The following is a 16,643-nucleotide window of genomic DNA, read 5'->3' as shown; positions in this document are numbered from 1 at the left end:
GCCCTCCAACACCACTTCCAGCAGCATCTGGTCTCCCATCCAGGGACTGACCAGGACCAACCCTGCTAAACTAGCTTCAGAAGCAAGCCAGTTAGACAAAAGTTGGAGGTTTTGATGATTACACAAATAGAATACAACTCAAACCAAGTGTTTTCACTTTAAACAAAATGGTTACCCCTTTTCAGCCAAAAATAGAAACATCTTACTTGCTTGTATCAATTTGTCTGGGTTTACTTTAGACGCATATTATTCAGACCAATGCAATGAGGTGTAGAGACAATGAGATGGATTTGGGGCCTGTTATTTTACGGGCGATGGATGGAATTAGTATGGCTCTTGCTATTTTCTTAGTAGTATGGGATTGGGTAGGAGGATTTACAGTATGTAAACCTTTTTCAACCACACACTTCGGCACGGTAGGTGGCGACATGCATCTTTCACGTTGTTTTGCCGACCGCCAGTAATACCAAAGAAGAAGGTTCAAGCAGGCCGGAAATCACAACAAACTGAGCGCTGAGTTGTTCGTTGAACACTCAAATTCAAATAGCTACATGGTAGCTTGCATTTGTTATCACCAACTGCAGACTGTAAGTAATAAAAAAAGTAAATGTGCATGAAATCACTGCGGTAGCAAGTAGCTGTAATTGATAGAAAAGGGCCAATTTAACAGTGAAATATGTATCGTGGTCGGCCTCTTCCACCTCGGGGGGGGTACCCGCAGCAGTGCGAGGGCCGTGGTCCTACTCCTGTCCGGCCTTATCCTGGGCCACCGTTTAGAGAAGAAAGAGGCAGGCCCAGACCTCCTTTTCAGGGTTACCATGACGGGCCTCCAGACCCGTACAGGCGCTCTCCACCGCTCAGGAGGTATCCTTCTCCCGGTTCAGTAAGTCACAGGGGTCCAGGCGGTGAATATTGGGGCAGCGGCCCTCCCCCAAGAGAAGTAAGTGCAATAATTAAGTGCGGCATACTGTCTTCCCGACTAGTCTGCCACTTACTAATTACATTGGTAAATGTAGCTTTCAAAAAAAAATCGTGCATGTTGTCTGTTTGCATAGCGCATTGGTTAACTAGCTAACTAGGCTAGTTATCATGACTATTTGTCACTGTTTATTGTTAACCAGCTACAAGTGCAGGTGCAATTTTTATTTACAGTGGAACTGAAAGTTGCCCTGTCCCTTGCATTGGCTCCTATTTCCTTTTCACTGGAGCAATGCATTCATTTGCCGAAATGCTGTGTCTAATAACTCCAAAGTCCTGTCAAACTATTTATTGTAATGAAACTGATTACAGTTAAGGGATTTGATTACAAATCTGTTTCTGTCAATAGAGCTCTCATTCTTCTCCCCGTGGTGGCATCCCCACAGACCACAGTCTGGTAATCACTGTGGGCAATGAATTGACTGGACCACCTGGGGCAGGGCTACCCTCAAGAGACTACCCTCCTTACCTGCCGAAGAGGTCCAGTTACGATGGCCCTGACGACCGTGGCCCCAGGAGGCAGAGTCCCAGCAGAGGGAGAAGCCGACATCGTAGTCGCAGCCCGGGAATCAGGGGACGGAGCAAGAGCCGTCCTCGTAGTCACAGCCCTACAATGGGGGGACAGAGTAAAAGCCGTGCCAGAACTCGCAGCCCTGCAATGGGGGGAAGGAAAAAAAGCCGTGCCCGAAGTCGCAGCCCTACATTGGGGGGACGGAGTAAAAGCCGTGTTCGAAGTCGCAGCCCTGCAATGGTAGGACGGAGCAAAAGCCATGCCCGAAGTCGCAGCCCTGCAATGGCTGGACAGAGCAAAAGCCTTACTCAAAGCCGAAGCCCTGAATTGGGGGGACAGGGCAAAAGCCTTACTCAAAGCCGCAGCCCTGAATTGGGGGGACAGAATAAAAGCCGGGCCCGAAGCCGCAGCCCTGAAATGGGGGGACGGAGCAAGAGCCGTCCGCCAAGCAGGTCCCGAAGCAGGAGCGGGAGTCGTGGCCAGAGCTATGGACAGGCCCGCAGTATAAGCAGAGCAAAGAGTGTTGGTCCACACAAGAGTAGGAGCCGCAGTGTCAGTACCAGCAGTAGCAGTAGTAGCAGTAGCAGCAGTAGCAGGAGCAGCAAGGGAGGCGGTAATAAGATAAAGAAGATGAGCAGGTTCAAGGAGCTGGAGTTGGCCCGTCGCCACAAAGAGATGGAAGACATGAACATGCCCACAAAGTCCATCCTGAAGAGGCGCATGGACTCGGAGATTGACTCCCCCCCATTTGTGCAGGTAGGGGACATATGCCATTTTATTACTGTGTTAAATTAATTATGTAACATATAGCTGTGTCATGTATTACCGATCTTCATACTCATTCTAACCCTGTCATCCCACAATTACCTTTTTTCTTTTATCTAAATGATTATCATGATTAATTTGTTCAACATGTATTGTTCTTTCGTTTTTTTGTTTTGCAGAACAGTGATTCTCCATTTATCCCTGGTGCTGAGGCAGAGCGTCTCCTCTCAGCTATGAAAGGCATGGACCCTAACATGTTGGCCACCATGCTGGGAGAACTGAGAGATGACCCACGCATGGCCCAGGGCAGACTTGATCCCAGTGGGATTGCAGGGATGCTTGGCTTGTTGGGAGGTGCATCTGCACCGCAAGAGGAGAAAAGGAAGAGGGTACCAGACATTGATGATGAGGAGAAGTTTCTTTATGGCGATGAAGATGATCTAGAGAAGGGCAGGTCTCAGACTCCAGCAGGAGTTCCCCGTCAACAACACAGTCTGTCAGAGCTCTATGGTGATATTATGAGTGAGCCGGCAAGCTATGGCGCCTCACAGCACCTAGAGGCCCATCCTGGTATTGTCGATCAGAGAAGCTCTCGTCAGCAACAGGTGGACATGAGGTATCAGCATCAAAGCAAGTCCTCTGCCACCCCTGACCATAATATCAAGGTTGAAGAGCCTAATGACTACCCACTAGGAACAGAACCACTGGAAGGGAAGGAGAAGCAAGATGTGGAGGAGTACGAGAAGATCCAGGACCTCCTCAAAACCATTGGGCTGGATCTGGGGGTGACGGAGATCAGCAAGATGGCTGCCAGGACTCAGGAGCGTCTGCATGGAAAGAGGCCCCCTCCGAAACCCCCTTCCCCTTGTCCTGGGAGGAGGCGGGGTCACCGTGACTCTTCAAGAAGCTCCGGCAGGAGCAGGGGCATGCATAATAGCCACAGTGGGAGCAGCTCCAGCAGTGGTAGCAGTCGTAGCGAAAGCAACAGCCCGAGTCGTAGCAGGAGCCTGAGCAGCAGCCTTGATAACAGAAGGAACCAGAAGAAGTCACCCCCATCTGACAGACGCAGCACCCATGGGAAGACTCGAGGCGGCGGAGAGGTGAAGACTGAAACTACTCCAGTGACACCCACCCACCCTTCTATCTCAATTCCTGCCTACGCCCAAGCCCAGGGACATGGTCTGGTACCACCCAACTATCCACCTCATGGCTTTGGGCAGTATGGGAACTGGCCGTACATGCCCCAACAGTGGCCGATGTACCCACCTCCATCTATGGGCATGCTTCCTCAATCTCCCATTGAAGATTTTCCGAAAGCCCCGCCGTTTGACAGACCATACTTGAACGTCATCCGGCCAGAGTTACACCAGGGGGGTGAAAGACAAGGTGAGAACAAACCATTGAATAAGTGGATGTTTAATTACTTGTTCATTCCTCTTCAATAAATACATTTGGTTGGTGATCAATTAAACTGCAGCACGTACGGTGCTTTTGGAAAGTATTCAGACCCCTTCTCTTTCCCCACATTTTGTTATGCTACAGCCTTATTCTAAAATGGATTAAATCAAAGCATGTTTGTCATCAATCTACACACAATACACCATAATAACAAAGCAAAAACATTTTTTTTAACATGTTTTCATTCTCCCAATTTTGTGGTAACCAATTGGTAGTTAGTCTTGTCCCATTGCTGAAACTCCCGTACGGACTCGGGAGAGGCGACGGTCTAGAGCCTTGCATCCTCTGAAACACAACCCAACCAAGCCACACTGCTTCTTGACACAATGTCTTCTTAATCCGAAAGCCAGCCGCACCATTGTGTCGGAGGAAACACTGTACACCTGGTGACCGTGTCAGTGTGCATTGCTCCCGGCCCACCACAGGAGTCGCTAGTGCGTGATGGGACAAGAACATCCCTGCTGGACAAACCCTCCCCTAACCCGGATGAAGCTGGGCCAATTGTGCGCCACCCCATGGGTCACCCGGTCGCAGCCGGCTGCGACAGAGCCTGGACTCAAACCAGGATCTCTAGTGGCACAGCTAGCACTGCGATGCAGTGCCTTAGAACCTCTGCGCCACTCGGGAGGCCCCTTTTTAGACAGATGTATTGAAAATAAAAACAGAACTACCTTATTGTCATAACTATTCAGACCCTTTGCTACAAGGGTAGCAAAGGTCCATTGAGTCCACCTGTGGTAAATTTAATTGATTGGACATGATTTGGAAAGGTACACACCTGTCCAGATAAGATCCCATAGTTGACAGTGCATGTCAGAGCAAAAACCAAGCCACGAGGTCGAAGAAATTGTCCGTAGAGCTCCTAGACAGGATTGTGTCGAGGCACAGATCTGGGGAAGGGTACCAAAACATTTCTGCAGCATTGAAGGTCCCCAAGAACACAGTGGCTTCCATCATTCATAAATGGAAGAAGTTTAGAGCCACCAAGACTCTTCCTAGAGCTGGCCAAACTGGGCAATCGAGGAAGAAGGGTCTTGGTCAGAGAGGTGACCAAGAACCCGATGGTTACTCTGACCAAGCTCCAGAGTTCCTCTGTAGAGATAGGAGAACCTTCCAGAAGGACAACCATCTCTGCAGCATTCCACCAATCAGGCCTTTATGGTAGTGGCACATGAGAGCCCGCTTGGAGTTTGCCAAAAGGCACCTAAAGGACTCTGACCATGAGAAACACGATTCTTTGGTCTGATGAAGATTGAACTCTTTAGCCTGAATATCAAGTGTCACGTCTGGAGGAAACCTGAAACCATCCCTACTGTAAAGCATGGTGGTGGCAGAAGCATGCTGTGGGGGATGTTTTTCAACTGCAGGGACTGGGAGACTAGTCAGGATCAAGGGAAAGATGATCGGAGCAAAGTATAGAGAGATCCTTGATGGAAACCTGCTCCAGAGTGCTCAGTACCTCAGACTGGGGTGAAGGGCCACCTTCCAACAGGACAACGATCCTAAGCACACAGCCAAGACAATGCAGGAGTGGCTTCGGGACAAGTCTGAATGTCCTTGAGTGGCCCAGCCAAAGCCCAGACTTGAACCTGATCGAACACAAGCATTTCACTACACTCGCATTAACATCTGCTAACCATGTGTATGTGACAAATAAATTTGATTTGACATCTCTGGAGAGACTTGAAAATAACTTTGCAGCAACACTCTCCATCCAACATGACAGAGCTTGAAAAGATCTGCAGAGAAGAATGGGAGAAACTCTCCAAATACAGGTGTGCCAAGCTTGTAGCGTCATATCCAAGAAGAATTAAAGCTGTAAAATCGCTGCCAAAGGTGCTTCAACGAAGTACTGAGTACAGGGTCTGAATACTTATGTGAATGTGATATTTAATTTACATTTTTTTATTTTAATACATTTGCAAAAAGTTCTAAACCTGTTTTTGCTTTGTCATAATGGGGGAATTTGTCAATTGATGAGAAAAAAAAGTAATCTTAGAATAGGGCTATAATGTAACAATGTGAAAAGTCAAGTGGTCTGAATACCTTCTGAAAATACTGTAAGCTGTAGTTTTAATGATGTAACTCCTGTCTAATTTTGTACATTATTCCTGTATAGCATCATCAAAGATGGCCGCTCAGGATAATGGCAAGGACAGGAGGGTTTTAGAAGAGAGAAATAATGAAAGCCAAAAAAAAAAGGTGGAGTATTCAGCTATCCACTTAAATTCAAATGAAGCCTTCAGTATTGTCATTTGACGCTGTTTTGGCATACACTAGTTATCTAATGATTCTCCTGCATTCTGTAGGTTCTTGAAGAACGTGAAAAACTGAGAAGAGACCGAGACATCCGCATGAAGAAGAAAGATTATCTCATGAAGGAACTGGAGAGATTGCGAAAACAGCAAGGTACTTCAATCATCTCAAAGCCTTTTCTATATTCGTTAATTACATTTAAAAATAAAAATTTATTCAGAAGGTTGTTGCACAGTTGGATACATTTTTCATTGTTGACTTTGTAGGGGAACTGCTGCGCAAAAAGCGGCGTGAAAAGGATGGCCATAAGGACCCGTTACTGTCAGAGATCAGTCGGCTCCAGGAAGAGGTCATGTCTCAGATTGCTGTGCTCCGCAACGAGCACGAGGTAGCAGAGAAGAAACGATGCGAGCTTGACAAAGTGGCTCTTATTCTCGGTCTACAACCAACTGACAAGCCCCGGCGAGAGGGTAGGGCTTCTGGAGACCTTGAGCATCCAACACACCCACCACCTCCAGACAAGGAGAAGAAACAGGAGTGCGCTCGCAGCCGAGAGGTATCACCTGGGGTCCAGGCCTCTGTCAAGGTAGAATTCCTTAAGCTGCTCCAGGCACAAGCCAGAGAGCTGAAGTACTGGTAAAAACATGTAAATTATTGCTGCAGAAATGTAATTATTCTGCAGAAAGTGACAGGTCAACGTTGCTTTATTTCATGATATGAGTCTAAATGACATAAGTAACTATTCAAAAGGTACGGTTTTGATTTAAATGTATACTTGCCCTTGTCTGATTCATTAAATACCAGTAAGCAGTAATTGCACTACATGACCAAAGGTATGTGGACACCTTCTCGTTGAACATCTTATTCCAAAATCATGGGCATTCATATGGAGTTGATCCCCCTTTTTCTGCTATAGCAACCTCCACTCTTCTGGGATGGCTTTCCACTAGATGTTGGAACATTGATGCGGGGACTTGGTTCCATTCAGCCACAAGCATTAGTGAGGTTGGTCACTGATGATCGTCGATTAGGCCTGACTTGCAGTTGGTGTTCCAATTCATCACAAATATGTTCGATGGGGTTGAGGTCAGGGTTCTGCAGGCCAGTCAAGTTCATCCACACCGATCTTGACAAACCATTTCTGTATGGACCTCGCTTTGTGCATGGGGGCATTATCATGCTGAAACAGGAAAGGGCCTTCCCCAAACTGTTGGCCCAAAGTAGGAAGCACAGGGTCATCTATAATGTCATTGTATGCTAAGATTAAGATTTCACTGGAACTAAGGGGCCTAGCCCAACTCATTAACAGCCTCAGACCATTATTCCTCCACCAAAATTTACAGTGGGCACTATACATTGAGGCAGGTTGTGTTCTCCTGGCATCTGCCAAACCCATATTTGTCTGTCGGACTGCCAGATGGTGAAGCGTGATTCATCACTCCAGAGAACGAGTTTCCACTGCTCCCGAGTCCAATGGTGTCGAGCTTTACACCACTCCAGCTGACGCTTGGCATTGTGCATGGTGATCTTAGGCCATGGAAACCCATTTCATGAAGCTGCTGACGAACAGTTATTTAGCCAGCAGCATACCACCCTGCATACCACTGCTGGCTTGCTTCTGAAGCTAAGCAGGGTTGGTTCTGGTCACTTCCTGGATGGGAGACCAGATGCTGCTGGAAGTGGTGTTGGAGGGCCAGTAGGAGGCACTCTTTCCTCTGGTCTAAAAAAAAATATCCCAATGTGTAGGGTGCCGTCTTTCGGATGGGATGTTAAACGGGTGTCCTGACTCTCTGAGGTCATTTAAGATCCCATGGCACTTATGGTAAGAGTAGGGGTGTTAACCCTGGTGTCCTGGTTAAATTCCCAATCTGGCCCTCAAACCATCACGGTCACCTAATAATCCCCAGTTTACAATTGGCTCATTCATCCCCCTCCTCTCCCCTGTAACTATTCCCCAGGTCGTTGCTGCAAATGAGAACGTGTTCTCAGTCAATTTACCTGGTAAAATAACGGATTAAAAAAATGTGTATATATATCTTTTGCTTCCAGAGGCAGTTTGGACCTCTGTAGTGAGTGTTGCAACTGAGGACAGAGCTTGTGTGGCCTACGACTTCGCGGCTGAGCCGTTGTTGCTCCTAGACTTTTCCACTTCACAATAGCAGCACATACAGTTGGTTGGGGTAGCTCTAGCAGGGCAGAAGTTTTATGAACTGACTAGTTGGAAAGGTGGCATCCTATGACAGTGCCACGTTGAAAGTCATTGAGCTCTTCAGTTTGTCCATTCGACTGCCAATGTTTGTCTATGGCAATGTCATGTCTGTGTGCTCAATTTTCTACACCTGCCAGGAACGGGTGTGGCTGAAATAGCCGAATCCTCTAATTTGATGGGTGTCCACATACTTTTGTATATAAAGTGTACTTTGAATACCTGGCATTCAGCCTTTTGCTTATACATCATATATGGGGTTAAACAATGTGTGGTGCACATACTGCTCAGGCTTACCTGGACAGACAGTGTGCTATGTCATCTGTTGGTGTTGTCCAAGAGGCAGAGTTTGACTCCTCGGTTTAAAAGTTCCCTCTTTGTATGCCAATGTCTGACCCAACTAATCTCAAAACTGGTCTACAAATGCATGCATGTTTACAAATGATTGTGTTTTAAACCTGCAACTTATGTGGAAACCTGTTCAGTTTCATATGGCAAACAGTTGTGATTAAGCATAGGGTTACATCTTCTCTGATGTCTCACCCTACAATTTACAATATTTTTCAGAGCTCACAGTATTTGTTTATGAAAGACCACCACCATGTCAAACTTTTTCTCTGAAAGAGTTTCTGGAGATGCCACAGTCAGGTAAGATGTTTGTTAGAAGCTTGGATATAGGGTATTTACTTTCATGGATTGAAAGATTAACATCATTCTTTGTAATTTAACTGTCATTTCATAAGAGCATTTTCACCATCAACATGTAGGCTAGCTAGGAGATCAGCGATTAGTTGGGATGAATACTTTGCATACAGAGAGGGATCCCAATAATGTGGACTGTTTTAATCCTTTCCACTGGATCAAATTATTTCTAATTTGTTAATAGGGTGATGGTGTATCTCTAATTTATTAGAACACTTAAACATGGGTATTCAATTAAAATAATTGTTGTTACATATTTTCCATATCCAATATTTGAAGATGAGAATACACGAAAGTCAAATGGATCTCATTGGAAACTCAACTCTGAATTGTAGCTGTTTTGTTGCAAGGAGTAAATCTCCTGAAATATCCTATTTGATGTTTTTCCACTCCACTCATGGTCTCTGAACAGCACTCATCGAGCACTCATTTCTCACAACTTTTTTGCTCAACTCACAGATCAGTATTTGAAATTTAATTTTGACCATTAATTGGAGGAGATAAGCGTACAAGAATATGACAATGCGAGTCAAATATTAGCCTTAAAAACAGGATTCTCTGACATAACCTGAGTAACTCCCTCAAGGCTGGAACACAGATCTCCTATGTTGTCAAGGTGAGCGTTTTTGAAATTTCAATGTTTGGGGAACATCGTAAACTTCTCTTTGTGTTTTGTCGTTTTAATACCGTGTTTCAGTATTTTTTTTTTGCCTGCTTCCTCTAGGCTTATTTAGCTCTTTTTCTGACTTGTGTAACTTCTCTTCTTCATTAGGCAGCATCATTGTCCTTAAGAGCCTCTACTAAGAAATCCCCAGCCAGTACCCAGCCTCCTGAGCATCCAGCAGACCTGTTTGAATACTATGACGCTGGGAACCACTGGTGCAAAAGCTGCAATGTCACTTGTGGTTCCATGTTCGATTTTTTCACACATTTGCACAGCAAATCGCACCGAAAGGTTTGTGTACCATTTATAGAATGTTCCAATAAGACTCTAGCTCCAGCAGTTCCGGAGTCTAGCTGTGGAACTTGTCACATAACGTACAGACTACAGAGAACAACCAAAAGGCTACGCAATAAAGACGTGTTAGCTAGACAGTGTTGCTAAATGTACAAGTCTTTAATAATACATTTGCGATAATACATTTGCCTTTGCCAGCACAGCTGGAGCTCAAGATAATCAATTAAATTGCATGGCCGGAACTAATATTTAATAATGAATTATGACCTAGCATTGTGTCATTGTTTTGGGAAAGGTATGATCATCCAATTCAACACTTCAGTTAATCCTGTCTAGCTAGCTAGATATTGAAGTTTACATTTGACTTAATAATTAAATTGCTATTTATTAAACACTTGGATGGACACATCTCTTTACAGGCCCTGTTAGCTATGAAGTCCGCTAGCTAGCTAGTTAGCTACCTTGAAAGGAACGCAGCAGACTCCTGAATGTGATGTGGAAAGCCTATTGGCTGCTCTCGGCAAGGATTCTTGTGCTCTCTGCTAAGGACTTATTGGCTGCAGCTGGACCCTTATTGGTCGTTCAGTCAGTGACTTGAAGAGCTTTTGTTTACTATCATGAAAATGCGGTCTCCTGTTTTTGTTCTTTGTCCCCATATCTGGTTGAATTTCCTTTATCTTTCCAACGTGGCATTTTTTGTTTTTTGAATTGTGCAGTCTCTTGTATTTTTACAGCAAATTGTTTATGCATTCTTTTTTCATTGGCACTGTGCAGACTCAGGATCCTTACAATCGACCATGGACGTCAAGTTCCTCCAACAATGAGATTAATAAGATTTACTCTTCAGGGCAGAAAATGACTAAACCTGCTAAAGGTACAAACTTGAATTTCTGTTTTTATACATTTTCCTTTTTCTAAATATTTGTAATGTACTGTTAAATGTTGTTAGCAATCTTTTACTTTTAGGCTCTTTGTGCTGGATCACTGCCACAGTTTGCAGTCACTGAATACAAAACTATGCATAAGAAGTAAGAAATAAACATTGATTTCTATATGCAATGTAAAGGGGGTCATTTTGGGCAACCGTTAGTCAATTACAAATGTTGATGTTTATATGTCCATGTTTACTGAATGTACTTATACTCTCCAAGTAACGGACCTACATTTTATAACAATCTACTTTTATAACAGGTTCTTCCATGGAGAGCACAGTAAAGGTAATAATCAATGATTGTTTCCTGTGACCATTAGGTATTTTTAAAAACCTCTCTCTCTTTTTCTCTCATAGGATCTGAGTTTTTGGTGCCTGTGAGGGGATATTATTGCCAGCTGTGCGAGGAGTTTTACGGGGATGCAATTTGTGCTGAAGATCATGCCACGAGTCATACTCACAATGAGAAATACAAGGTAGGCCATTACTAGTTGGGAGTAGGATATTATTTCACTAGGGCTACATTAAGGATGTTTACAAATTTGAAATTCGGAAACCTGGTTCGGTTTCCTGCTGCGTTTTGTTATTGCTTTGTGCACATAGTAGTCTTTTGTCTACTTTGCAGGCCTATGATCAAATAGTATCTGAAATATTTAAAAGGAGCTTGCCTGGTGCAATAGAAATCATAAAATAGTACCTCATTTGACACCCCAGGCAGGCTCAAGCAAAGTATTTAAAATACTATTTGAACCCTGGTCTGCTACTTTGGATAGCTTAGACATGTATCATTTTGTAATTTAGGTGAACTATGTTTTCCTACAGTAGAGGTTGCAATACAAGTTTAAGTATGTTCACCTAGCCACTGTCACCAACTGCTAATTTAAGCATTTTCTAAAATAATTTAAAGTCTAAAGTTCAATGACTTGGTTTGAATTTATGAGATGATTTGGGCATGAAATTTCATACATGCTAATATTGGGTACATTGATTAACGTTGGTTTTTGGTTAGAAAATTCTGTTAGTGTTTGGTGTTGGTGGCTAGGTATACAAACTCATTGTGGATTGCACTCTGTCCTTGTCCATACACTGCCAACAAGGTAAGAACACTTGGATGAACTGTCCCTTTAAGTCTAATTTTAGGGACAGTTTTTATTTTGTATTATTATTATTTTTAACTTTAATGATTTACATATGTGTTTGGTCCTTCTGCTAGAAACGAATGTATGAGTATCCACTCTACGAACAGAGAAGGAACCTGGATCGTCAGGCTGGACTCACGTTGGAAGTTGGTGACAAAAAGCACTCTGAGTTCAAACGCAAACACGAAGAGGAAGACTCCAAAAAGAGCAAAGAGAAGGAGGAAGGGAAACATAAACGCAGCAAAAAGGACAAGGGAAAGGACAATGAGAAGTTCAAACACATGGAGAAGGAGGGGAAGGCGAAGCACAGCAAAAAGGAGAAGTACAAATATTACAAGAGGGAGGAGGAAGAGAGGGCTAAGTATAGCAAAAAGGAGGAAGAGGAGGGATATAAACATAGCAAGGAGGGGGAAGAGTGGCCCAAGTACAGTAAGAAGGATGAAGAGAGATACAAGCATAGCGAGGAGGAGGAGTGGTTAAAAAATCGCAGGGAGGAGGAAGAGAGGCCTAGGTCTAGCAGGGTAGAGGAGAGGCCCAAGTTTAGTTGGAGGCATAATGAGGAGGAGGAAGACCGGTCCAGATATGGTAAGGGGAAAGAGCCCAACCCCAAATATAGCAAGAAAGAGGAGGCGAGGTGTAGATCAGAGAGGGAGGATGGGAAACCTAAGAATGAAAAGGAGGAAAGACAATCAAGGAAAGACCAGGGTGAGCGTCAAAGGGAAGATGAGAAGTCAGGATCTAGAAAGCAGTCTGAGCCTGAGAAACCCGGTGAGCCTCCCAAAGTGTTCTGTGGGCCTAATCCAGCATTGAGAGCAAAGCTGCGCAAGAAAAGTGAGGAAACAACCAAAGTAGAGCCAAAGGCTCCGTCTGCTTTTGGAAAGTTCAGTTGGAAGAAAAAACTAGAAAATGAGCTTGCGAAGGAGGCCGAGAGAGTGGCTGCTGAGTTCCTGAAGGAAGATGAGGCAGATGCTGAAGAGGATGACGACCCGGATGCATTTTCAAAGTCTGTGGCCGCAGCCAAGAGCATTGCTATCAAGCTGTCAGGGAAGACAGTCATCCCCCCAACTAACACATGGGTACCCTTCAACTCTGGGAAAATACGCCCAAACCTTCCTGCTCCCTCCGTGGTCCTGAGAAAGTCCTCCGGACTTGGGCCCTGGGTCTATGCTAAACCGGCCCCTCTCAACACCTTCCCCTCTATCAAACCACCCGGTGCCAGTGGAGAGACGCCTCTGCCTGTCATACAGAACCAGCCTATAAAGGACCCTGTACTGGCAGCAGACATCATTTCCAAGGCGTTCTGTGGTGAGGAATTGGAGTCAGCAGATGGCACCTGGAAGCCAGGTCCCGATTTTACACCAGACAAAAAGAAAGCTTCCACAATGGAGTCTGTTAGTCAAGCCCCCACATCCACTCCTTCAGCAGTGATGTCGGAGTTCAAGACTCCCCTGCCTCCCCCACCTGTCCTGATAATGATGACCATGGAGTCGGATGTATCTGCACCAGGAGTCCCTGAGAGTGAGCAGAATGTCCCAGTGATGGTCACACCCCCTCCTTTCATGCAGAGACCCCCAAGTGAGGTGATGAAGAAATCAGAAAAACCGAAGTCTAGCCTAGCTGCCGCAAAAGCACAAGATTTATTTGACATATTTTATAGCAGCAGTACCACATCCACCACCAGCACTGCCATGTCCACTAAAGCAGTCATAGAGTCCAAAGCTGCTCCGAATTACTTAAAGAACCGCGAAACCTTGGAGGCTACGGCCCCACAAACAGAGCAAATCCAACCTGAGCTATCAGCTCTTGACAACAGTAACACCATTGAAACTGACACAAAGGAGTCAATGGAGACTGAACGTGGGTCTGACCCACAGCCCAAGGAAGATGCGCCTGAGAATTCCCCGAAACAATTGGATAACCCATCAGATACTCTGGGTATCTCAACAGAGACCCTGGATCTCCCAACAGAAGTGCTGGGCTTAGATCTGTTTGATTTAAATTTTGATTAACAGATCCCACTAGAACGCAGGCCATTGGAGGGTGGATATTTTAGGTAGTTGATGGGATTAGGGTGTACATTCGAGGGGAACAAATGGTGACCAACACATCCCTCTGATTAGAAAACTAAGCCCTGTTGCCTTGGGCAGGTTGATGTTTATTGTCATGAATCTTGCCCTGGAGGCAGAACTGAGTGATTTCTGTTAGATGGGCCAACTGCAAAGTCATAATTGGCTATATCGTAAAAATGTAAGGTTATATATTATGACTTTGTGGCTGTGCCACCTAGTGACCACTGCAGAGTTGCCTCCAGTACATAAATCATCCCAATAAATGCCAACCTGCGTAATTTAGTGGCCCTAGCAGGCAGCTCGAACTTGAATGGATAAGGAAATGAAACTTCCACTGAAAGATATGAGACATTCTTAAGTGATGAATCTTCAGAAATGTTGAAGCTTGTGCTGCAGTTCTTTTTGTGTTGAATAATTTCTTCATTCATCTCAACTTTTCTTTACTTAAGGTAACGTACAGTACCATGCTTATTGATTACTATAGTTTTGTGTGTATCCATGTTCAGCCTCTTAAGCAAGTAGTTATTTTCTCTTTAAATGATTGAATGGTATTTTAATACAGGAACAAGAGAAAAAGTTCAAAGAAAACAGAATTTGGTAAGGTAGTGCAGCATGGACCAAAATATCTGAACAATGTTTTCTTTTACAATTGTGCCATGTAATATCTGTCACTCTTTACAGCACCCTCCAGAAAAGAAGATGTGGATATATATATATATATATATATATATATACACTCATGAACATAACCTTGGAATTGTTGCTCCTTTTTAAAAACATTTTTGAACTTTCCATTGGTTCACTGACTGTACTATGCGCAATGCTATTCTGTGTTAGTTAGTGAAAATATTCAAACTGGTTGTCTCTTTTAACTGTTGTTGCTAAAGTAGAATTCAAATAAATGTCAGTGACCACAACATTTTCTCTTATTTCTCAGACCTTGTAGTCGGACCCTGTAACCATAAAGCATCACTATGGTATGCCCCTTGCAGTCGAAAGGAATTCTGAAGAAAAACCTCACTGAGTGTCTGCAACGGGCAACTCTGAAATGAACAGGACAATGTTAATATACAGTGGCTTAGGAAAGTATTCAGACCCTTTGACTTTTTCTACATTTAGCCTTATTCTAAAATTGATTCAATATTTTTTTTTCTCAATCTACACATACTACCCCATAATGACAAAGCAAAAACAGGTTATTAGAGATTTTTGCTAATTTATAAAAAAGAAAGTAAAATATACATTTACATTAGTATTCAGACCCTCACCTTTGACAAGCTTGGCACAGTTTCTCCCATTCTTCTCTACAGATCCCCTCAAGCTCTGTCATGTTGGATGGGGAGCGTTGCTGCACAGCTATTTTCAGGTCTCTCCAGAGATGTTCGATCGGGTTCAAGTCAAGGCTCTGGCTGGGCCACTCTAGGACATTCAGAGACTTGTCCCGAAGCCACTCCTGCGTTGTCTTGGCTGTGTGCTTAGGATCGTTGTCCTGTTGGAAGGTGAACCTTCACCCCAGTCTGAGGTCCTGAGCGCTCTGGAGGAGGTTTTCATCAAAGATCTCTCTGTACTTTGCTCTGTTCATCATTCCCTCGATCCTGACTGGTCTCCAAGTCCCTGATGCTGAAAGACATCCCCACAGCATGATGCTGCCAGTACCATGCTTCACTGTAGCGATGGTGCCAGGTTTCCTCAAGTCGTGAAGCTTGGCATTCGGGCCAAAGAGTTCAATCGTGGTTTCATCAGACCAGAGAATCTTGTTTCTCATGGTCTGAGAGTCCTTTAGGTGCCTTTTGGCAAACTCCAAGCAGGCTATCATGTGGCTTCCGTCTGGCCACTCTACCATAAATGCTTCATTGGTAGAGTGCTGCAGAGATGGTTGTCCTTCTGGAAGGTTCTTCCATCTCCACAGAGGAACTCTGGAGCTCTGTCAGTGACCATCGGGTTCTTGGTCACCTACCTGACCAAGGCCCTTCTCCCCCGATTGCTCAGTTTGACCAGGCAGCCAGCTCTATAAAGAGTCTTGGTGGTTCCAAACATCTTCCATTTAAGAAAGATGGAGTCCACTGTGTTCTTGGGGACCTTCAATGCTGCATAAATGTTTTGATACCCATCCCTAGATCTGGGTCTCGACACAAGCCTGTCTCAGAGCTATACGGACATTTCCTTCGACCTCATGGCTTAGTTTTTGCTCGGACATGCAGTGTCAACTGTGGGACCTTTTTAAATAGACAAGTGTGTACCTTTCCAAATTATGTCCAATCAATTACATTTACTGTAGCAACACCCCAAGGATGATCAATGGAAACAGGATGCACCTGAGCTCAATTTTGTATCATAGCAAAGGGTCTGAATACTTACATAAGGTATTTATTTTATTTTATATATACATTTGTAAAAATATGTAAACCTGTTTTCGCTTTGTCGTTATGGGGTATTGTGTAGATTGCTAAAACCAAATAATATTTCATAAATTTTAGAATAAGGCTTTAACCTAACAAAATGTGAAAAGTCAAGGGGTCTGAATAATTTGCCATGGCACTGTAAATTAATGATGGGCGTCATTGTGTCCAATTAGTCTGACCTGACAGTGATTTCTTTATTTTTCTTCGTTTTTTTCTTCTGCAGAACCTATATAAGTAACATAGCAAAGGTGAGAGCAGTCTAGTTATG

The 16,643-nt window shown here is 44.2% G+C and overlaps 1 protein-coding gene across 1 annotated transcript; it reads left to right on the top strand.

Annotated features, from left to right (window-relative positions):
* The first annotated feature begins 461 nt into the window (after window positions 1–461).
* LOC112253509 (zinc finger protein 318) lies at window positions 462–14,890 on the top strand. The gene is made up of 10 exons (XM_024425463.2): window positions 462–940; window positions 1,328–2,245; window positions 2,434–3,640; window positions 5,832–5,914; window positions 6,022–6,121; window positions 6,235–6,554; window positions 9,649–9,831; window positions 10,609–10,708; window positions 11,123–11,241; window positions 11,979–14,890. The coding sequence occupies exons 1-10, from the start codon at window positions 677–679 to the stop codon at window positions 13,911–13,913; spliced, it is 5,229 nt and encodes a 1,742-aa protein (XP_024281231.1). The 5' UTR covers window positions 462–676; the 3' UTR covers window positions 13,914–14,890.
* The last annotated feature ends 1,753 nt before the right edge of the window (window positions 14,891–16,643 follow it).

Source organism: Oncorhynchus tshawytscha, linkage group LG01 (genome assembly GCF_018296145.1).
Source record: "Oncorhynchus tshawytscha isolate Ot180627B linkage group LG01, Otsh_v2.0, whole genome shotgun sequence".
In the NCBI taxonomy this organism is placed as follows: Eukaryota; Metazoa; Chordata; class Actinopteri; order Salmoniformes; family Salmonidae; genus Oncorhynchus; species Oncorhynchus tshawytscha.
This window is presented reverse-complemented; position numbering and strand designations above follow the sequence as displayed.